Source organism: Gymnodraco acuticeps, unplaced genomic scaffold (genome assembly GCF_902827175.1).
Source record: "Gymnodraco acuticeps unplaced genomic scaffold, fGymAcu1.1, whole genome shotgun sequence".
NCBI lineage: Eukaryota > Metazoa > Chordata > Actinopteri > Perciformes > Bathydraconidae > Gymnodraco > Gymnodraco acuticeps.
The window spans coordinates 38948-61617 of NW_022991285.1; the positions used below are offsets into that span (position 1 = coordinate 38948).

The following is a 22670-nucleotide window of genomic DNA, read 5'->3' on the forward strand; positions in this document are numbered from 1 at the left end:
TGGGTTTCCCTGGATATAGAGCAGACACAAATGATATGTTTTGATCCACTAATGAGCAAGTCTGCAGTTCCTATTTGACCCACTAGGTGTCACTACATTACATGTCACTTGTTAGACGCTTTTATCCAAAGCGATTTACACTCAATACTGTGGACAATCCCCAAAGAGCAATTTGGGTGTGTCTTGCCCAGGGACACAACGACATACTGGCCGTTTCTCAATCGCGAGTACACCTGCTGCAGAGCAACTATTTCAAGTATACTACGTCATAGAGTGGCGCAGAATGCTGGGCATTTGATTTAACATGCATTTAAACAGTCCTTCAGCGCCACTCGATGACGTAGTATACTTGAAATAGTTGCTCTACAGAAGTTTTACTTGCGATTGAAAAACGGCCGCTGACTGCAGTGGGGTTTGAACCTGATCTGAACACCAACGCACTAATCCACTGGCTCGAGCCGCCACTATTGAGGCCAAGTAGTTAGATCTTGTGCTTGAGTAAAAGTAGAAGTACTCAGATCTTGTACTTGAGTAAAAGTAGAAGTACCAGAGTGTAGGAATACTCTGTTACAGTAAAAGTCCTGCATTCAAAATGTTCAAGTAAAAGTAGAAAAGTATTCTCATCAAAATATAGTTAAAGTAGCGACAGTAAAAGTAGTCATTGGTCCATTTCAGAATAATATATATGATGTGTTTTATAATGATTGATCATGAAAGTGTTCTCAAAACTGGTAAAGGTGCAGCTAGTCTGAATGACTTTGTATACTGCAGGGTAGCTGGTGGATTTACTCCAGGTGGAACTAAAGTCTGATTTAACACTTGATTATATTTCACATCATTCATCCACATCTGTGAAGTAACTAAAGGTATTAAATACATGCAGTGAGTCAAAGTACACCATTTACCTCTGAACTGTAGTGGAGTAGAAGTACACCGAGGCATATACTCAATACTCAAAGTACCTCCCAATTGTACTTAAGTAATGAACCCACCTGTCCTCCAAAGGTTCCTGGCTTCTGCCTCCTTGCAGAATAAAGCAGTCGACACGGTGTTAAAGAGAGCTGGTACGAGTGAGTACAGTGATTGATTTTAATGGCTTCATAAACAACTATAAAACAGTTCATAAAAATTCATGCACTTTCAGTGTAAATTCAATTTGAAATATAGAGGAAATCTATGTACAACAGTGCGAACCGTAACAGTGACTTCATTCAGTTGGGTGGTTCACCACAAATATACTTGGCTGCATAGAAACAGTGACATTATTGCCTACGTAGAAAAAGGAAACTGAAAGGTAAATCAAATAAAAAGTGTAAAAAGTCGAGTTTATTTAAGATCTAACAGAACTGGTGCTTTAGCGGAAGAAACCTGACTTTTATTTCAAACAATGATTTTAAAAAGTCAGTTTCTTCTCAACTTACCGAGCAGAAGAACGAAGCATTAGTGAATAAAACATTAAAGATTCTTTCCCTTTACCAAAAGTTACATTCTGAAAGCATTATCATGAAAGAACTATTTTACAGAAACTCACTCGTAGAACGACAAAAAGCCTGAGTTGATGGGGAAAAGTAGAGTCATAATAAATCCAAAAAGCCTGAGGAAAAAAGACCACCGATTTACTATTTTACAAAAATGTACAACAGTATTAATGAAGAGGAAATAAATCATGATACACCTCACGCTCCCAAAAAAACAACAACAATCCAGGTTATTTTTTTACAGCTAAGATATGTTATTAAATAATTCACGCCTGGTTGGAAAACGAAGAAACCTGCTGAGGGAAAAATGAGAAATGCTGAACATGAGGTACGCCAGGTGGTGAGCCCGAGCCGGACACCTTTAAACATCGACTTGTAAAGCGATTCTGTTCTCATCGAGTTAACACTTAAATAAGGTAGATAATCACATCGAGCATGATGGAGACGGACAGACGAAACAGACAACAACAGGATCCAGTGTCATTGGTTGGGAATATGAGGCAGCTCTCAGGGTCAATTGTGTCAGTTTCCAGAGTTAAGAAAAGTTTATAAAAATAACAAAAATCGCTGCGTGCCGTCTCGCTGCAGCTTTAAACTCTTTAATACAAAAATATGATTTGTTTTTTTTAATCTGCTGCCTGGCGTTCCCGAGATGAAGCAGCTGCAGTGGATGCACAGTGTTTCTTCCTGCAGCTGCAGTGAGTTCACAGTCCCTGTAAGGCATTTGCTGTGTTTTTTTTTCGGAGTCTATGGCTGCTACCAGCAGACCTGGGAGCTGCTGTTATGTCTTGCGGCTGCTCCAGATCTGCTCCGGTGTGCTCTTGTGGTCTGACGAGTAGTCGAAGGGCGAGCGGTGTCCCATGGGCGAGCGTGAGTCGTAGGGCGAGCGTTGGTCCCGGGGGGAGCGGGGGGGAACGCTGGCCGAGGCGCGCTGCTCCGCCTGCCAGTCCGAGTGGTATCGGTAGGAGGAGCGGTGGTCGGAGTGGGAGTGGTCCTTCACGTCCAGGCGGTCTCTGGAGCGGAACTCGTCCAGCTTCCTGTGCTTGCTGTCGTTGTAGTATCTGCACACACAGAGCATCAGGAGTTAGACGACACTTTAACACATGAGGATGCAAGTGTACACTAGGGCTGTCCCGAATACCATTTTTCGGGCTCCGGATATTCGGTAGTAATCGGCAGCGAATATTCGGCGGGGGGGGGCGGGGGTTAGGGGCGTAGTAATCAGCAGTGAACCGCTTCAACACGTGTATTTCGGTGTATTCACGGCATTCATTTTGTTATTCTACAGTATTGTTGTTTTATAGTTATTTTTTAATGTAACCCAATTTGTGTTCTTTGAAATTGAAAAGGATATCGCATTGTGTTTGTTACTTTCGTTGCAGTTGTATATGTCTTAAGTGTAATATGGCTTGGCTTCCTATTTATGGACATGCTTTTATTTTGAAGGAGAGGTAGCGCTGTTGACAGGAAGTTGTTGTTGCTATGGAAACAACGTGACGGAGATTAACGGAGAAAAGTAATATCTACATATAAAGACGGAGAAAGTAGACGATAACGTTTATGGTTAAGTGTTAGCACCCCCGAAGAGGCACAAGCTCTCACGTTGATATTGGAGATTTCAATAATTTGAAACAAAAACGGGGAAAAAACAAATATCGGAATAACGAAATTGAAACCCGAATAGTACTCCAACGAACGGATATTCGGGTACAGCCCTAGTGTACACACGATCTGCACCCACATCAAGCACGCAGATATTCATTTGATATAACATTTTGCTGTATAGAGCGGGGCAGTGATGATTTATTTTGGAGCGCCAACCCAGAAATTAGCTCCTCTAAGAAAGGATTTGGATTTTGAAAAATGTGCAGAAAATAAGATCTGTGGTAAACACACAATCCGACACTTCAACGTTTGTTCAGCAGGATAATCTACACATATTAACAACTTTAGGATTTAGCATAAACGCAATCGCCTTTCCCTCCAAGCTAATGTTGGGCTATAAACATCACGGTCACATGACGTCACCACGGCTAACAAGTCATGCAGTTCTTTTCTTTTAATATAATGTTTAAGGTTGATGTAATGACTGAATTGAATGGAGACTCAACTCTAGAGAACCCGTCTCCACTGAAGACCTACCGAGTGTTTGATGGGGATTTATTTCCACTTTAGAACGTAACCTACCATTATTTATTCTTAAATAATTCAAGAATGAGGTTGTACCATGGATGTATAATAAGAACTGGATACAGCGTGGGAGGCGGGGTCTCGTTCTTTCCTATGAGAGCTGCTCATTGGCACATGAGGACAAAATGGCCCAACTTTTGAGAGACCGAAATGTCACAGATTACCCATCATGCCTGGCTGTGCTCTCATAGAGCATGTGCAGTTGAGTTGCTCCTTAAGCCCCGCCCCCGAGCTCCTACTCTCAGATGCGCGTTCATAATGCCGAGGAAAATAACTCTCAGAATAACGTTAATAAGGGTCGTTTATTTGGTTAAAAAAAATGTACCCAACGATTTACAGACGTCTCTTTCCCAATGTTAGTCAATGGGGAAAAGTCTTTCCGGGCCCAGGGACGTCACGGACTGATACGGAAGTTGCAGTACCGCCGTTTGGACACAACGAATATTTTCCTCAGAGTCCGGCACACTTCCTGGGGGCTTGGGTAGGACACAAGGTGTCTGTGTCTGACCAATCACAGATGATAAGGACTACAAAACCCCGCCCCTAAAGTTGTATTTATTACAGCAGAACTGAATCAGGCCCTTGTGGAAACATCCTAAAATGCTTGAATCTTGTTCTCACCTGTCCGATCTGTCTCTGTCACGGTCCCTGTCCCTACTGTCTGGTCTGTAGTGGTCTCTGTCTCTGTGGTCTTTGCCGTCTCTGTGGTCTTTGCCGTCTCTGTGGTCGTCTCTGTGGTCTTTGCCGTCTCTGTGGTCTTTTCCGTCTCTGTGGTCTTTGCCGTCTCTGTGGTCTTTGCCGTCTCTGTGGTCTTTTCCGTCTCTGTGGTCTTTTCCGTTGCTGAAGGAGGTATACGGTCTCTTCCTGCTCTCCCCTCCCGAGGACTTCCTGTGCGGCTCGGAGCTGTGTCGGTCCTTGCTGCTGCTCTCGTGGTGCCGTCCTGACGGAGGATGTCTGTCCGAGCTGTAGCTGTCCCTGCTGCTCTCATCCTGGTGAGAGCTGTCCTTCAGCCGTTCGATATCTGAAGACAAACACCACACACTCATCAGAAAGCCGATGTCCATCTTAAAGGTCCCCTATTATACTGTTTGTCATCAATATATTACAAGTCTGAGATATTTGTTGTGAGGCATCAGCAGACGCTTCTTGGTGATAGCAAACTTAAAATATTTTTGAATAAGTAAAAATAACTCGAACACTTCTTAGCTTGTTTAATTGATTAAAACAAGGTTTGCTAACACCTAAATCAGACAGCTTTTGTTAAAGTCTAGGGGTCCACAGACTTTTCCAACATACACTATGACCGTTTGAATTATGTTTTTCAATATATCATAAATAGTGCGTGTGCTTTCAGTTGAAACAGATTGTATTTGTTGATTATTGTACCTACGGTGAACATCAGACCATCCTTTTATATCAATTGTAAACATAAATGCAGATTATTCCAAGGGGTTCATATACATATTGTTAAGCTGACTGTACCTGTGTGTTTGTATCCGTGGGTGTTTGCATTTCTAGTGTTCTGCTCCATTGCCTGAGGAAAGAAACATAATGTTGGCACAGGGCGTCATACTTTGATAACAAATTCAGAAGTCCAACAGGCTTTTACATACCTGGGCGTTCTCTTGTCTTTTCTTGATTGCATGTTTGTACAGTTTATGAAGTTTCCTGGCATCGAACTCCGTGAATTTGGAAACAAATATCCACAGGTTTCTGTGAAGGACAAACATGTAAACAATCAGTTTGATTCAATCAGAGAGTGAGGTTAGGTTTTGGCTCTATGACACCTGATTACTATATGATTCTGTTTACTTCAAGGTTGTGTCTTCCTGGTCGAACGCACTTATTGTGAGTCGCTTTGGAAAAAAGCGCCAGCTAAATGCAATGTAATGTTAGATCTTACGCTACTGTGTGTGTGTGTGTGTGTGTGTGTGTGTGTGTGTGTGTGTGTGTGTGTGAATCCCAATTTGAGTATTTGTTCAAGGTATTAGGAGATCATAAGTAGAGTAAAGCAGTCAGAGCCTTTCCCTTCCCTTGAGGTAGCTCTCACACCCTGGCTGTAACGATTATTAAACACACGTTCAATTCATGACTAAAATCAAAAGGCCAAACTAGTTTCTGATGTCATGTGACTCACTGATCACACATTAGACTGTTTGCTTCATATCTTGTTTCCACATTTCTGTTTCTACATCAAGGTTACTCCAGGGAACCGTCACACAACCTTACTGTGAGGCAGAGAGGGTAAAAGTACACACATGCTTTACTCAAGCAGAAGTACAGATACTCGTGTTTAAAAATACTCTGGTAGAAGTAGAAGTACTGACTAAACTTCTTTACTCAAGTCAAAGTAAAGAGGCTTTGAAATGTACTTCAGTAAAAAGTACCCATAACTAGCAGCTGCTTTAAAGAGTACCTGACCTCCCTTTATATTAATAGAACAATAATGTCATTGTTAGCTAATGAATGTTTCCATGCTGAACAACGGCAACGTTTCCATTGGTCCCTCTTCTTTAGAGAAGACCAGGAAATGATGGATACACGGATCGTGTTCAAATCAATAGGCACGCAATGACTCTAAAGAATAATGATCACGCATCAAACACACATTCAGACTAAAGGAACCAGCTGTTTGGAAAATGAGAGAAGTAGAAAGTACAGGTATTTGAGTTCAACATGTAAGAAGTAGAAAGTACAGGTATTTGAGTTCAACATGTAAGAAGTAGAAAGTACAGGTATTTGTGTTCAACATGTGAGAAGTAGAAAGTACAGGTATTTGGGTTCAACATGTAAGAAGTAGAAAGTACAGGTATTTGAGTTCAACATGTAAGAAGTAGAAAGTACAGGTATTTGTGTTCAACATGTGAGAAGTAGAAAGTACAGGTATTTGGGTTCAACATGTAAGAAGTAGAAAGTACAGGTATTTGTGTTCAACATGTGAGAAGTAGAAAGTACAGGTATTTGTGTTCAACATGTAAGAAGTAGAAAGTACAGGTATTTGTGTTCAACATGTAAGAAGTAGAAAGTACAGGTATTTGGGTTCAACATGTAAGAAGTAGAAAGTACAGGTATTTGTGTTCAACATGTGAGAAGTAGAAAGTACAGGTATTTGTGTTCAACATGTAAGAAGTAGAAAGTACAGGTATTTGTGTTCAACATGTAAGAAGTAGAAAGTACAGGTATTTGGGTTCAACATGTAAGAAGTAGAAAATACAGGTATTTGTGTTCAACATGTGAGAAGTAGAAAGTACAGATATTTGTGTTTAACATGTAAGAAGTAGAAAGTACAGGTATTTGTGTTTAACATGTAAGAAGTAGAAAGTACAGGTATTTGTGTTCAACATGTAAGAAGTAGAAAGTACAGGTATTTGTGTTCAACATGTAAGAAGTAGAAAGTACAGGTATTTGTGTTCAACATGTAAGAAGTAGAAAGTACAGGTATTTGGGTTCAACATGTAAGAAGTCAAAGTAAAAAGTCGTCAGAAAAATAAGTAGTGGAGTAAAGTACTGATACCAGAAACATGTACTTACCAAAGTATTTGTACTCCACTACTTCCCACCTCTGCTGTGTGTGTGTGTGTGTGTGTGTGTGCACGTGTATGCTTACTTTCTCCACTGTTTGATCTGCTCGGGGTTGGAGTACTCCTTCAGACACTCGGTGATGTGGTCTCCGATCTTGATGAGGCACTGCCTGGTGTGTTCCAGCTGCTCTCGCTCCGACAGACCTTTCTCCGGTCGGTCCAGCTGCTTCAGCGCCGCTTTCACCGGCCGCATCCGCTCCTTACACTGCAACCATAAAACTTCAGTCAACTCAGCTACGTTCACAAACATTAGGATAACATCTGTTCCTAATCCCCGAAGACCCCCTTTTCCAACCAGGTGGTTCCAAGAGCAGTTCGGAGCCTGATTGCAAAACTGTTTTCGCGCTTCAACTGCATCCGCGCTGGCTCTCGGCACACAACTGTGGGTTTTACTTTGGGTTAACTTTCAATTCTCACGAGTATCATTGTCCATGTTTTACTGTATTATTTCTGTTTTGCTTATATTTTACATTTTTAAAATTGTTTTATTTTAACCTATTTGAATTTCTTGTCAGCTTTACTTCAAGGGAATTTCATTTGGATCGCTGTTGATGTTTTATCTTGTTCTGTATTTATTTTAATATTGTCGTTATGTTTTCTGTAAAGCACTTTGGGCTGCTTTGTGCATGAAAGGTGCTATACAAATAAATGTGTGGGGGAACTTCTGAAGCAGTTGGAGTCAGGACTATTGCGGCTTTCACACCAGCGCTTTTCCCTTTCTAGCTCGAGCTAGAGCTTTTCTGGTTCAGCTCCGGTTTCCCTTTTCTGCTCCCGCTCTGTTCACACCGCCCAGAGCTGCGTCATGACGTCACCGTTTACGTGCCTGCTTCATAAAATCCAAACCGCGCGGAAATCCCTCACATCGACAACAACAACAATGGACGATTGTATTGAAGCGCTGTTCGCTTTGGTTATCCTCTTACGAAACTAAATGGAAGGCATCGGACAACTTTACAAGGGACGACTTTACTTGGAACTTTACCAACATCACATGCGAAATGCAAGACTTCTTTGTGGTCTTCAGCATCTACTTCAACGACGAATCTGCCCCTGCCCCCCGCCTCAACGTAAGAGAGACGTAAGCGACGCCGCCTCTTAGCTCCGAAGCTCTTGCCTCTAGACTGACAATTTTTTGGAGCTGGAAGTGAACCGGATTCCGGAGCTGACAACGCGTTGGTGTGAAAGGGGCATCAGAGAGACACGATGGAGAGCTGGAGCTTTGATGCCAAACACTGACGGTTTATTTGGAGCTTCGGCCGGAGAATTCACACGACATGTCACGTCTGACCACACGGTTGAGATGCCACAATCAATCCTGAAGACCCGTCCTGCAGCTCCAGGTTTTAACTAGTGTAATAATAATAATAATAATACAGAGTGTAATAATCAACATTCTTCATTAGATGGACTAAACAGCTGAGGACACTGAATCACATTTGTTGTCTCTTTGGGGTCATCTCCACCCAGAGAAGGATGTGTTCCAGGTGTCCCACAACAATGACTATCTCTGACTGAGAGTTGCCCGGTCACAAACTGGCAACATCAACAACTTGCTAGGGCAGCCCCTCCTTACGGGAGATAACGGCTGCTCAAGGCTGGTCAGCTGCGTCAGAGGGCGAAGGAGGACATGCAGGGCAAATTATTCCCCAACAACATACATAAGTGACCTGCTCTATTGAAATCAGTCGCATTGACCCGAAGACACATTTTGTGTTGTATACACTGTTGGAAAGAGGAGATTCCTAGCTTTCTAATGATATCAGGATTGTTGTTGTACTCCAAATATTAAGCAAAATATGTCACATTATATAATGACTGTCACCGAGTCATCATTTTGTCGTCGATCTGATTGATTAGCGGAGAAAATGATCAAAATACTACGGAGGGAAAATATTTTCGTTTGGATTACTGGTCTGGGGGAAGCTCGCGAGTGTGTGTGTGTGTGTGTGTGTACACATGTGTGTGTTTGTGTATTTTTGAGTTTGTTTCCCGGGGAAAACCCTCACGAGAAACACCGGCTGTAGTTATGCCTGCTGTGACGTCATGTTACTCCGTTCTCCGCTTGTAATTATGCCGAAGCTTCAAAGCTATATTTATCAGCTGAATTTGCCGAAACAAGTTTAATATTCTGAAAGCTAAGACTTTGTTTATTTTAAATCAGATGAAAACAAACTGTAACGGAGCCTGCCGTGTTATCAATGATTACTATACTCTTACATTCATAATGTCAGCGGGAGGGAGGGGGGGCGGCGCTGCGGAACAGCAGAGTGCGAGTGAGAGGTGTCTTCTTCCCTTTACAAGCTTCAAAAAGGTATTTATTGTGTGATTTTGGAAATAAAAGTTTCATATTCTGAAAGCCAAGACTTTGTTTATTTCAAATCAAACAAAAAACGCAAATCCACGTTTATTTTGAAACGAGCCGATGCGACTTCCGACTGATTTCGATAGAGCGGGTCACATATTAACTATACTCATTGGATTATTTCCTGCACTTTATTTGTTATTATTTTATGTATGTATGAATGTCTTTGTTGTCTATTCTGAATGTGTTGACGGCACCTTAAAAAGGAGTAGCTTTACTCTTCTCACTGTACTTGTATAAATGACAATAAATGCTTCTAATCTACTCTAAACTGGTTGAACTCAAGAACCAAAGGGTCGGAAAGTGAGTGACTTTCAAGTAGCAGATGCCGGTAGCAAACAGGCTTAAAGATGGTGGAAAACTAGCGGGGTACCACTCCAGCTCCAACTAGTAGGACAAATGATTAGCTTTGACTCTGGACCACAGTATAAAGCAGTTGTGAAATACTTGCAATTCACTCGTACGTTTAATAGCACCAGGGTATATGCAGGAATCCTGAAGTCAAATGTAAAACCTTTTAAGACCTTTTTTAAGACCCTTTCCATACATTTTAAGACCTTATCGCCACTTGGAGTTTTAACCGGTTACCTTGGCGACCCACTTTACCTCACATTGACTATAGACAGTATTGATTGTCCTTCCTCCTTATCTTCAAACCATTTGGACGCAGACTTGCATTTCCCCATAACGATGTTTAACAACCGGCGTAAACGGACCTCCGCGCGCTATCAAGCAGTGAGCGTGCGATGTCCTGTTCAGATGACGTCAAACCCAACGGGATGCCATAAATAAACTACACAGAATCACACTACACACCTACGCAATAATTACATTCAGGCAGACTGTAGAATACAACCTCTTTGGACCATTTATATACTTATTGAAAACAAGCTACAAAATGTAATACCTTGGAAAATGCCGTTTAATACTTTTTAATAGCCTTAATTTTCGTTAATTGATTTATCAACTTATAATACTTTTTAAGACCCCGCGGACACCATTATCTGTATTGGGAGTGACATCTACGCTAGCTTGCAGTGACATGTGGCTCCTGCAGGGTGTGCAATGCCACCAAATAAACTCTCAAACAAACTCTAAACACCAGGCTTTGTTTTCTAACTAAATGTGTTCCTCACGCACCACACTGAAGGTCCTCTGGTCCAGCTCCTCAGACTCCTCAGACACCGGCACGGTTTCTCCCCCCGCTGTTATATGGACCGGCACATCACCGGGTTTCTTAGTCTTCACCTCGTTCTGGTGAGGAGGGATTGGAGAGTTAATTCCCAAACAAAAACATTGAACCCAAAGCCTTCATCTTGATTTAATAAACAGGTCAAATATAGTAACGGAAAGTATCACAAACAATTTTTTCACCTTGTCCAGGTTGTCCTCTTTGTACACCGCCTCCAGAGGCTTCGTCTCCTTTTTCTCTTTTGGCTCCTTTGTTTCTTTAATGTCCCAACTGTCGTCCTTCTTCTCCTTTTTGCTTTCTTTTTTGATCTCCATTTCCCCCGACGACGATACTTCCTCCTGCTCAGGCTCCTCGTCTTCATCCTCCTCGTCTTCATCCTCCTCGTCCTCCTCCTCCTTCGGCACCACCCGGTCTGCTCGGCCCCGTCTGCTCGGAGCTTTCACCGGTGCCACCTCCTGAAGGGGGTTAAAAGTGTTAAACATGGAAGCAGTGGGTGTTTCTCAATGTCGAGAGGACGCTTCCTTGGTAGGACCATGTATGTATAATAAGAACTGGATACAGCGTGGGAGGCGGGGCCTCGTTCATTCCTATGAGAGTTGCTCATTGGCGCATGAGTGAGCGAAACGTCACGAAAGTATTCATATAATCATATGATCCGTTCTTATTGTGCGTCCATGGGTAAAGGTAAAACTCATGTAGTATTGAACACGTCACATGAACGTGCCGGGCGGCGCGGTCCCGTGGGTTAGATGCGCGTTCATAATGCCGAGGAAAATAACTCAGAATAACGTTATTAGCACATTTTACAACTTGAGGACCGAATGTTTTTAATAAGGGCTATACAAACGTTCATACTGGGTAGTTTATTTAGTTTAAGAAAATTCAACGATTTACAGACGTCTCATTCCCGATGTTAGTCAATGGGGAAAAGTCTTTCTGGGCCCAGTGACATCACGGACTGATACGGAAGTTGCAGTACCGCCGTTTGGACTAGGGCTGCACGATTTTGGGGAAAAAAATCTAATTGCGATTTTTCTGACAAATATTGTGATTCGAATTGTGATATTTGTTTTTAAGCGACCGGCTAGGAAGGTCGTATTAACGTACTCCCGTCTCTAGCACCCCCGCAGCCCGAGCTACGAATGAAAGAACTAAACTTACATGAAACTTCCGTTGGGTTGCTTTAAAGTCAAGCTTCAGTTTAAGATTCACCCTGTAATAGATGTAAAACATGTGATGGAGCATTACTAACCTGACTCTAGGAAAGCTCCATTGGAAGCCATTTGGAAAGGGCAGACACTTTCAAAAGCACTTGGCAGGTGATTGGATCAATCTGTCTATCACCTTCTATCATGGGCCACTTCTGATTGATTAACAATGGATGGTACATGTGGAGCACAGCACTTCTGATTGGTGTGGATGACTGACACAAAATTAATCGTTCAGCCCTAGTTTGGACACAACGAATATTTTCCTCAGAGTCCGGCACACTTCCTGGGGGCTTGGGTAGGACAAGTCCCTCCGAGTCAGGTCCTTCAGAAGCGAGGCAAGAATCCTTCCTAGTCTCGGAAAACGAAGAATGGTGGAACAGGCTAACAGGTGTGCGTCATATGCGAGGCCCCGCCTTAAATGGAGCAGCTCTCATAGGAAAGAACGTGACCCCGCCTCCCACGCTGTATGCAGTTCTCATTATACATCCATGGTGCAGCCTCGAAATTTCCCGCAACGAAGGACGTCGGCCTCGGTAGAATTCCAAGCATCCTGGACATTGGAACAGTCGTTCGGCGGCACTCGATGACGTCCATGAAATAGTGCCTCTGGAGCAGCTGTCCTCGATATTGAGAAACACCCAGTTATTTCATGCTGCGGCGAGCAGTGCGAGATGTCTCTAAATACTAGGGATTGGAAAGATAAATCGGATATTCAAAATGATTCAGGTATTCGAATATGAGTTATGAATATTTTTTTTTAATGGGAGGAATGCCTAAGTTGATTACATAGAATCGGAGGGATGAAACCCCTCTGTAATGGTCACACATGCAGAGCACACAGTGACATTTGTTCTCTGCTTTTAACCCATCCTAGTACCAGGAGTCTAGTACTAGGAGCAGTGGGCAGCTATTGTACAGCGCAATGGCAGTGAGGGGGGAAGGGGGGAAGGGGGGTGTCCGGTGCCTTGCCACGGCAGGAAGTGAACTGGTACCTCTCCAAGCAGCAGTCCACACTCCATATTTTAGATCTGTTCGGGGACATGAACCGGCGACCATACGGCTCACAGTCCAAGCCTCTACTGACTGAGCCACTGCCGGACATTATCAAATGGATTAATTAAATGTATACGACAGTGCCATTTTAAATATATTTATTTATTATATATATAAATGTTTTTGTATATGTACATTTGGTTAACCGTTTTTTTTGTTGGTCGAATATTCGAATATATATCTGCTTTCAAATTCCCATCCCTACTAAATACCTTTTCCTCCTCGATCTCGTCCTCGTCGTCCGACCTCTTGTCCGATGGGGGGTCCGAGGACGTGCTCTTCAGCACCTCTTCGGTCTTAATTGGCTTCTGGGTCTTGCTCTTCTTATTTCTCGGTTTCCTCTTCCGTGAATTGGCCTAAACGACACAAAGGAGTGTGGAGAATTAGAGTAGAAACACATTTGATTAAGGGATGAGACGATGTCAAATAAATCAGCAGATACAGATGTTTAGACTAACAATTTAGCAGATGTCTTATTGAATCTTTTAAATATTTTTAACTGTAATGCTTGACATCACTGCTGCTGTGACAAAATAAATTGCCAGTTTGGGATCAATAAAGTACCAAAGTACCTAAGTACCTATCTATCGTGTGTGCCATTAGCCGCTTTCACACCAAGTACTTTGCCGTACTTAGTGCCAGCACTTCGTTCCCCCATGGAACTAAGTACAGATCGCGTTCACACCGGAATAAGTCCCTGAGGGAAGATTACGCAAATGAAGCCGCTGACGTCACTTCGTCTTCTTCTGCTTTGGGTTTATTGGCAGGCCGCAAACAACTTCACGGTGTATACTGCCGTCCGGAAGTCCCCGGAGTTGGGGACTGGCTTCAGTCGAAGCTGCTGGGACTTCTTCTACTGAAGCCTTCTGAGTAAATCGCCAGAACACCGACACCTCCTCATCTCCACCGCTCCCATGTTTTTTTTTGTGTTGCCATAAGTTAGTCTCTCTCCGTTGGTGCGCGGGGCTAATGCTAATGCTAATAATGCTAATGCCAGCAAATACAATGGCGGCTTAAAAAAAACTTTTCAGAGTTTTACGGGGCGTGGTTTTCAATTCGCCCAGCCAATCAGAAATTGGTACTTTTGTCTCCCCAGGAAAGTACCACCTCTCTAGCAGGGCACTACAAAGGGGGGAAAGTTCTCATGAACTAAGTTCTCTTTTTGGTGTGAACGCAAAATCCCAGGAACTATCGGAACTAAATGGGAAAAGTACTCCGGTGTGAAAGCACCTATTGAGGAGATTTGTAGTTCCAACATTCAGTGGTTGTGTTTGACTGCTATTGTCCGTTATAATCCATTATTACCCTTCAGTTTCTGTTCATAATTCAAGGATATTTAATAGCATTACATTTCCATTCATTCAATTAAACCATGTTTGTTATATGCATGTAAAAAAGGACATGAGTAACCATCAGAAGAACAGAGGAGGACTTACTGTCCCGGCTTGCTTCTGTGCTTCTTTCTTGGCCAGGTCCTTGCAGAGCAATTTGATGAGGTAGTCTGCTCTGGTCTGCAGCTGCTTTGCTTGTGGCTTCTTGTCAGGGTCGTCAGGTAGGAGCTGAACGCATGGACACAGAAAACACTTTCAGGAATAGCTACACACACAGAAAACACTTTCAGGAATAGCCACACACACACACACACACACACAAACACTTTCAGGAATAGCTACACACACACACACCACAAACACTTTCAGGAATAGCTACCTACACACACACACACACACACACACACACACACACACACACACACACACACACACACACACACACACACACACACACACACACACACACACACACACACACACACACACACACACACACACACACACACACACACACACACACACACACACACACACACACACACACACACACACACACACACACACACACACACACACACACACACACACACACACACTTTCAGGAATATCACACACACACACACACACTTTGAGATTGACAAATTGACTTTGACGTCCCAGACAAACATTGGATTATTAGTGCACAAATATGAAATATCGAGAACAAAAACAAGACAGATTGAACATATATTATGCCTGAGCTCACCTTGTGTGTGAGGTTAAGGTCCGGATCCATCTTAATCATCTCCCAGCTGCCGTAACCGTACTCGTAGATTCCTATCAGGAGACTGGAGTCGTCCTCCTTCCCCCAATCAATGTCAAAGTGTGCTGCCTTCGAATGGCATGGAATCATATACCTATACAAACAGAACAAATATGTGAGCCATGAACTCATTGTACATTACACAGACCAATCAAAAAGGCTGTGAGAGATATCATGGTGTGTTCACTTACTTCTTCCTCTCCTCAGGGTCATCAGGAATGGCCTTATGAAGCGGAGCGAGCTCTTCCTCATGCGAGATGACGAGTTTTGCATTCACCTGGACTCCAGAGATCCTGAATGTCGGGCCCTTTACCTTCCCTCTCCTGCCTCCTGTCATCAAACAAGTTTCATTCAATCATGTGAAAGACGGCAAATTGAAACCCTGTAATGTGATTAGATGACGATAAAATGGATTTAGCTAAAAGCAAAGTAGTATGGGGTAAGAAATTCTCCAAATCATTAATCGAGTCATCTTGAAAAGGCCAAAAACATTGCAGGTTATTTTGTGTGACACTCAGTTTTAGGGCTGCTCGATTATGGCAAAAATCGTAATCTCGATTATTTGGGTCAATAATTGTAATTGCGATTATTCATTGACTTTGAAAACATCCATTTATTGGAGAAAATAAATGTGAACATTAAGTTTTTAACAGTTGATTACCCTGAACTTTATTTATAGTTAATAATAATAATTAAAAAATAATCGTTTTATTTCGATTACGTTGTTTTCGTAATCGTTGCAAGCCATAATCGTAATTAAAAAATACGATTAATTGAGCAGCCCTACTCTGTTTTATATCAAGGTTAACAGGAAATATTAGGGTGTTTGAGTGTTAGATCAGATATGTGAAGAAGTCACCATTTGCTTACATTTTCCATAATTAGCTAACATTTTTTTAGATCGGCTAAACTGAATAACAGCGACTCCAAACACAGAGCGGTCTGCTTCATCCACCAACACAAGAGCACCAGTCCAGAACCAACAGCAGAAGGACCCGCTCTGAATCAGTCCGCGTCGCCGCGGCTCAGAGACACATCGATTTATGTTTTTAAAAAACACTCGTTGCCATGTCAGGTTTTTGGTGGATTTAATCAAGTCTTGGATTGCAGAGTATGAATGTCCTCTTGCTATTTTCAGACGATATATACGGGTGTAAAGTTTGTGAAGGCAGGAGGAAAGCTTCCGCTCACCGTCTCCTCTGTTCCTCTAAGCCCCGCCCCCCCCCTGAAAATAATGAGTGACAGGCTGACAGTGACCCGATAGAAACGTTATTATTCACTTAATCACTGATTGAGATATGAAGCTAACTTAGTCTCATACATTCATGGGATTTATGGAACAGTAAGACAGAGAATGTAAGTGTGCACCCACATGCACTATTTTAGTTTTTATATGCTGTTGTAAATACTCCTGTTGTCGGGATATCAAATCGAATCGTTGACAGGATAATCGTAATCGAATCGTGAGACCAGTGAAGATGCACAGCCCTACATAATGCACATCACTAACATAACAAAATGTGGGCAGATGAGATTCTGAATAAGTCCGGTTACCTGAACTCTTCTCTGGTCCAGAGGGGTTTTCTCTCAGAGTTCTCACACAGCCGTTGTGAACCGTCTCTGCCAAACGCTTCAGGTCGCTTTCGGACTTATCCACGAGTTCAGCATCACGAGCGATAGCATCCAACCTGAGTGACCGAGACACATGTTTAGGAGACGGCTAATTAACGTTGAAAACCATTTTAAAGAAATCTTATTTAGCTCACCTTTCCAGCGGTCCTCCGAATTTCTTGTAACTCTTGACGAACCTGTAAGCAGATCACAGAGGTGTTACAAGGAATATCTGGAGGAGAAGATAAAAAGCCAGAGAGAGGTTGCTAATATACATGTTAGTAATTTAGTTTTTGGGAAAAGGGGTGGGATTAAATAAGTGTAAACTTCATCCCACCTCTTTTCGGATGTGTAATTAAGTAGATCATTTGTTTATACATAATGTAGGAGCCAAAATGCTTGTTTTGCCATTGTTATTATTTCTATTATTTCCAGCTACTTTTGTCGAGGGAACCGGAAGTGGTAAAATGTTAACTTACTTCCGGGTTTTAGGACGCGTCACTGTGGCACTCTATTGTTTGTTTTCGTCTTTATTAAACACCGTGGACTTGAAATGACTACGGACTCTTATATGGAACGCGCCACAGCGAAGAGCAAATGTTAGCCTCTTAACAGCATAACTCATAGGGAGTATTTGCCGCTACATATCATTTGTAAGTCAATAATATTTTTGTTTATCAATTTGATACTGCTTAAGTTTGTACAGTATCATAATCCTCATGTTTCATTTCATTATTTTTTTGTATTATTGTTTAACACGTTCGAAATAAATCAAAAGATCAAACCTCCGGATCTCAGCGTCACTGAAGCCCTTGATGTTTTCTCGTGGAATAGTTCGAGGCCGCCCCCTCTTCTTTGGCCTCTTCCGGTCCGACGGGGAGTCGCTTTCGGAGCCCGAGTACCGTCTGTTCCTGCTCTGCCGCCCCGAACTGGCGCTAAATTTCGACTGTTAGAAGGAATTAAACAAATGACAAGGAATTGGTACAAAGATAATAACTGAATGGACCTAAAATGGAAGAATTTAGGGACATTTCAGAATCAGAATACTTTTTATTCGTCCCACAGAGGGGACATGTACATTTGTTACAGCAGAAAATAACCAAAGACATTGCATTTAGCTGACGCTTTTATCCAAAGCGACTTACAACAAGTGCATTCGACCAAGAAGACACAAACTTAAAGAAAACAGAATCATATAAGTACATCAGGTTTCATAGAGCCAAAACATTTCAAGTGCTACTCAACTGGCTTTAGATAAGCCAGTCCTTTATTAGTATATAAGTGCTCTGTTAGTAATTCTATCGCTCGAAGTGGAGTCGAAAGAGATGAGTTTTCAGTCTGCGCCGGAAGATGTGTAAGCTATCAGCCGTCCTGATTTCAATGGGGAGCTCATTCCACCATTACGGTCCGTCCACACAGCAGCTTTTCAAATATCTTGAAAATCTTGGAGCTGGGCGTGTCTGAAAGCTTGGGGATTTTTTGCGAGCAACGCGACCAACAACCAATCACATGAATCTCCCGCCCCCGACATACAAAGCAAAAAACCCCGGGGATTTTATGCGAGCAATATATATATATATATAAACTCCCCAAACAGGCGAAAACCTACCAGTTTCCCCCACTGTCTCTGCCACCTCCCTCCATGCCTGGTTCCTCCGGTTTGTATCCCGGTAATAGTTCTGGTCGTAAAGAACCGGGTGATTTGCTACCGTAATTTCTCGTTTGGAATATGAGGAAATGAACTGCGGTCTGGCTCTCCCTGCTTACACGTGGTTTGATTGGCTGACGCTTCCAGCTCAGCTTCAAAAGTTGAACATTGCTCAACTTTTGAATCCTGAAAATCCTGGAAATCTTCGCTTCGCTCCCCCACAATGCAGTTCGGCGAAAAGCGAGGCAAAGTGACGTCATCCCCATTCAAAGTCAATGGGCAGAGAAGCGTTGGAAGATTTGTTTAAAGCTGCTGTGTGGACGTACCGTTAGACTTGCTCCAACTCTGCCTGTTTTGAAATCTCGTTTAAAAACCCACTTCTTTTCCCTGGCTTTTACAGACCAGGTGACACTTTAAATTTGGGTTTTTATCTTACTAGTGTTTTGTATTGTTTTTACGTCATGTAGGAGAGTTTTTCAGTCTGTGGCTTCTGATCTGGTTTCATTGTCTCGTGTTTTACATTTGTTTCATGTCCTGTCTGTTTTTCATGTATTTATGCTATGTTTTTATACAGTTGTTGATGTACAGCACTTTGTTCAACTCTGTTGTTTTTAAATGTGCTATAGAAATAAAATGGATTGGATTTTGGAGCCAGGATAGCAAACCGACAGCATAAAAAAAATATTTTAAAAGAAAACCCATCCTGTAACAGTTCTGAAGATATAGCAGCCAGGTATATATTGCAGTTATTAACGGCATAGTTGGTATTGAGTGGTGCAGGGATCATACATATATCGATTAGATTTATGACCGAAAGAATGAGATCGCGGATACAAGCGGCCGAGATGGGTTTTCTCCGCAGGGTGGCTGGTGTCTCCCTTAGGGATAAGGTGAGAAGTTCGGTCATCCGGGAGGGACTCGTAGTTGAGCCGCTGCTCCTTCGCGTCGAAAGGAGCCAGTTGAGGTGGTTCGGGCACCTAGTTAGGATGCCACCTGGGCGCCTCCCTAGGGAGGTGTTCCAGGCACGTCCAGCTGGGAAGAGACCAAGGGGTAGACCTAGGACCAGGTGGAGGAATTATATCTCTTCGCTGGCCTGGGAGCGCCCCCAGTCAGAGCTGGTTGATGTCACCAGGGGAAAGGAAGTTTGGGGCTCTCTGCTGGAACTGCTACCCCCGCGACCCGACCACGGATAAGCGGGAGAAGATGGATGGATGGATTTATGATTCAAACATTATAAAAGTAGGGTAGACGTGTGGAGATTATCCGGCTGAACAAAACGTGCATTTATCAAACAGGTTGGTTTTCCACAGATCTTATTTTTTACAATATTCCAAAATCCTATGGAGAAATCCCGTTGCTTTTTGTCGAGGGAACCAGCCGCTTACTTCCGGGTCTGCCTACAAAAATAGGTCATCCCTGCACCGCTCTATTTAACACCAAGGGGTAGAAATATAAGCATGATCATCATCAGATCTAAATCGCGAGGCCTTATTATATTTGGGGTTTCTTGTGTACCTGTTTGGCACAATTCCTCATGCGGGGCAGCAGGTAGATTTCCTCCAGCTCCTTCTGCCTCTCCTCCTCCTCCATCCTCCTCCTCTGCTCCTCGGGAATGATGTCGTCCCAACTCCTCTGACTGCGCTCAGAGTCCAAGTCTAAATCCTCTTCATCCATCATGGAGAAGTTGGCCACCTGCAAGGTCAGGTCAGAAACAACGGTCAATGTCACAGTACTGAAGAACAGAGAATCACCATTTTTAAATAAATTGAACAACCACTTTCTATAAAAGAAATGAACGATGTGTTTGTACCTTGAACTGAGACAGCAGCTCCTCTGCCACCGTGGAGGGTCCGGGGTCGTTATCCCTGGTCTCGGCTCTTTTCAGGATCTCGTCAATGTCCATTTCCTAAAGAGCAGAAGAGGCGATGACATGCTAGTAATATATTTACTGGAGAAAAGTACATATATAATTCATTATAAAACGGACAAGTCAAATCAAGCGATCTGATTGGTTCTTAGCCGTGATATAATGAGCGTATATCACGGGTAGAATTGTAGTTACTTTTCACAACAAGTCAGTATCCCTCCGCGTCTGAGAAAAGCTGGAACCGTTACAGCTGTTACATTATGTCCGTTACGAAACTAACCCAAAGCTTAAGATGGAAACATTTAAGGTTAGCTTCGACCTCCGGGGTGGTCTTACTATGGAGGAGTGGATTGAGCAGTGCCCATCTCCAGAAAGCACCTAAACGACGACATGCAGAGCTACGTGAAGAGCAGGCAGACCAACTGGAGAAGTACCTCCATTCAAAAGCTTTCTGATGCGGGTCTTGAAACAAAGCAGAGACATGATGAGCGTTAGTGGCCACAGGTGCGAAAGCTCTCTCCAGAGCTGCTGGCAGCCGAATCTCGGGGACCGGAGAAAGTGGAGCAATATTCTCGCCACGCCAAGCAACAGCCTAGAACAACCTCAACCTATACAAGTAACCTCGTAAGCCATGCTACTGATGCTGGACAGGTTTTCAGTGGGTGCACAATAAACGGCAGCATACACATTAATGTAAATAAATAGCCAAATAATGGATCAACGCTCTCTGTCGAATATGTTCGCTAGCTGTTAGTGTTGTTGCATAGCAACCACCTCGCACTATGTTTCGTGCAGAAGGCAACGGAGGGACTATTTTATTTTGAACATCATTATTTACTAATAAAAACCATTTAAATTAGAGTGTGTATTTTTCTTTCATATTGCCACACTTGGTAACCGTTTTAAAAAAGCGTCGGGCCGAACCACGCCCCTTAGCTGTGATATAATGACCATATACCACGGCCTGTCGTGAGCTATTGTTTAAGTACACACTGTATTTACGTCACCATCGGCAGCAAGAACCCTCTTTAGCTGTTCCATTGAGCAAGAATATCTTCATAAAATACTAATAAATGTTTTATAATATACACATTTATACAAATACACTGATGTTATATATATCATACATTTATTTACATTTGCACATTTTAAGTTTACCTTATTTTTAATTAAAAAAATCATATTTTTATTGCACTTTTTTACCATAATATTCTATTTCTTTGATTTTTATCGCACATTTTCACTTGTTAACGTGTTGTGTTTATTTAAAAGTTTGTTTTTATTCTATATGGACAAATTGCTACCACACCAAACTTCCCCCTGGGATAAATAAATAAATAGATCCCATCCTGTTCAGTCAACAAGTCGACGTTTCCATGGGCAACATACTTAATCCTAAATTGCTCCCGATGGCCAACTGTGTGTGAGTGAGAGTGTGTGTGATTGTTAGCTTCCAAGAGTACTTGCCACCGCTCTGTATGAATGGGTGAATGACTTGTAGCAGCAAAGCGCTTTGAGGGGTCGAACCGACTGGATAAAGCGCTGTATACAAGTACGAACTATTAGCATATCTGATAATTATTTACCTGAGGCTCCTGCTCCTCGCCCTCTGGCTCTTTGAACAGCTCCTCAGCACCGAACTTCAGGATGGAGGACAGCTCCTCCTTGTTGAACGGTGCAGAACTGTAAGCAGTAAAACACACTCAATTTAGATGACAGCCGAGTGTAGAAGCAGTGTGTGAACACAGGGGTTTTATGGTGCTCTTCTGTCAACAATAAGGACGTCAAAACACAACAGCAGATTGTTTCTTGCCTGGAGGGAGCGGATCCCGTATGGAGGACAGTTTTCCCCGTCGTGTCCATCCTCTGAATCACAAGGTGGTCCAGCACCATTTTCTTCTTCGCCCTCTCAATGATTTCCTCCTCTACTGAGCTTTTTGTCACCAGACGGTAGATGTTCACCTGTGGGTCAGCAACAACAGTATAATGTGTTTATCGAGGGAATAGCCTTTAAACACACTGTGGCAGCGCAGAAAATGAAATATGAAGTGACTAGTGCTAGAAAGGCTAACCATCATTTAAATATATATTAAAGCACATTTACTGATGTCTGTAGCTATATGTTACAATGTAAAATAATCAGAGATAAAAAGGCCTATCAACAAGTAATAAAGCCAGGTGTTACTAAGGCTGGAGCCACACGAGAACGGTAACGGTCGTATCCGCTACAGTTCTCCATCAGATAGACGGTTTGGCCACACGAGGCCGACAGGGAAACGCAGATAACGGCTCCCAAGGTGAGTAGATCTGCAGACGAACCGCTCTGTGGGGCCAAACGGCT

The 22670-nt window shown here is 42.7% G+C and overlaps 1 protein-coding gene across 2 annotated transcripts in view; it reads right to left on the bottom strand.

The window, feature by feature from the left end:
• Positions 1-1051: 1051 nt before the first annotated feature.
• The window catches only part of chd1 (chromodomain helicase DNA binding protein 1), a 47641-nt gene continuing 26022 nt past the window's right edge, over positions 1052-22670 (bottom strand). The window contains exons 19-36 of one of the 2 annotated variants that reach the window (XM_034239882.1): positions 22143-22291; positions 21916-22012; positions 20273-20368; positions 19978-20154; positions 17600-17760; positions 16970-17011; positions 16758-16891; positions 15395-15530; positions 15147-15297; positions 14504-14626; positions 13280-13423; positions 10986-11258; positions 10752-10865; positions 7276-7454; positions 5282-5381; positions 5151-5202; positions 4290-4689; positions 1052-2539 (exon numbers count right to left, since the gene is read on the bottom strand). In XM_034239882.1, the coding sequence (XP_034095773.1) occupies positions 2260-2539; positions 4290-4689; positions 5151-5202; positions 5282-5381; positions 7276-7454; positions 10752-10865; positions 10986-11258; positions 13280-13423; positions 14504-14626; positions 15147-15297; positions 15395-15530; positions 16758-16891; positions 16970-17011; positions 17600-17760; positions 19978-20154; positions 20273-20368; positions 21916-22012; positions 22143-22291 (2808 nt within the window). In that variant the 3' untranslated portion in view covers positions 1052-2259. Of the gene's footprint in view, positions 2540-4289; positions 4690-5150; positions 5203-5281; positions 5382-7275; positions 7455-10751; positions 10866-10985; positions 11259-13279; positions 13424-14503; positions 14627-15146; positions 15298-15394; positions 15534-16757; positions 16892-16969; positions 17012-17599; positions 17761-19977; positions 20155-20272; positions 20369-21915; positions 22013-22142; positions 22292-22670 lie in introns of both variants that reach the window. The other variant, XM_034239881.1, reaches the window with a different exon arrangement.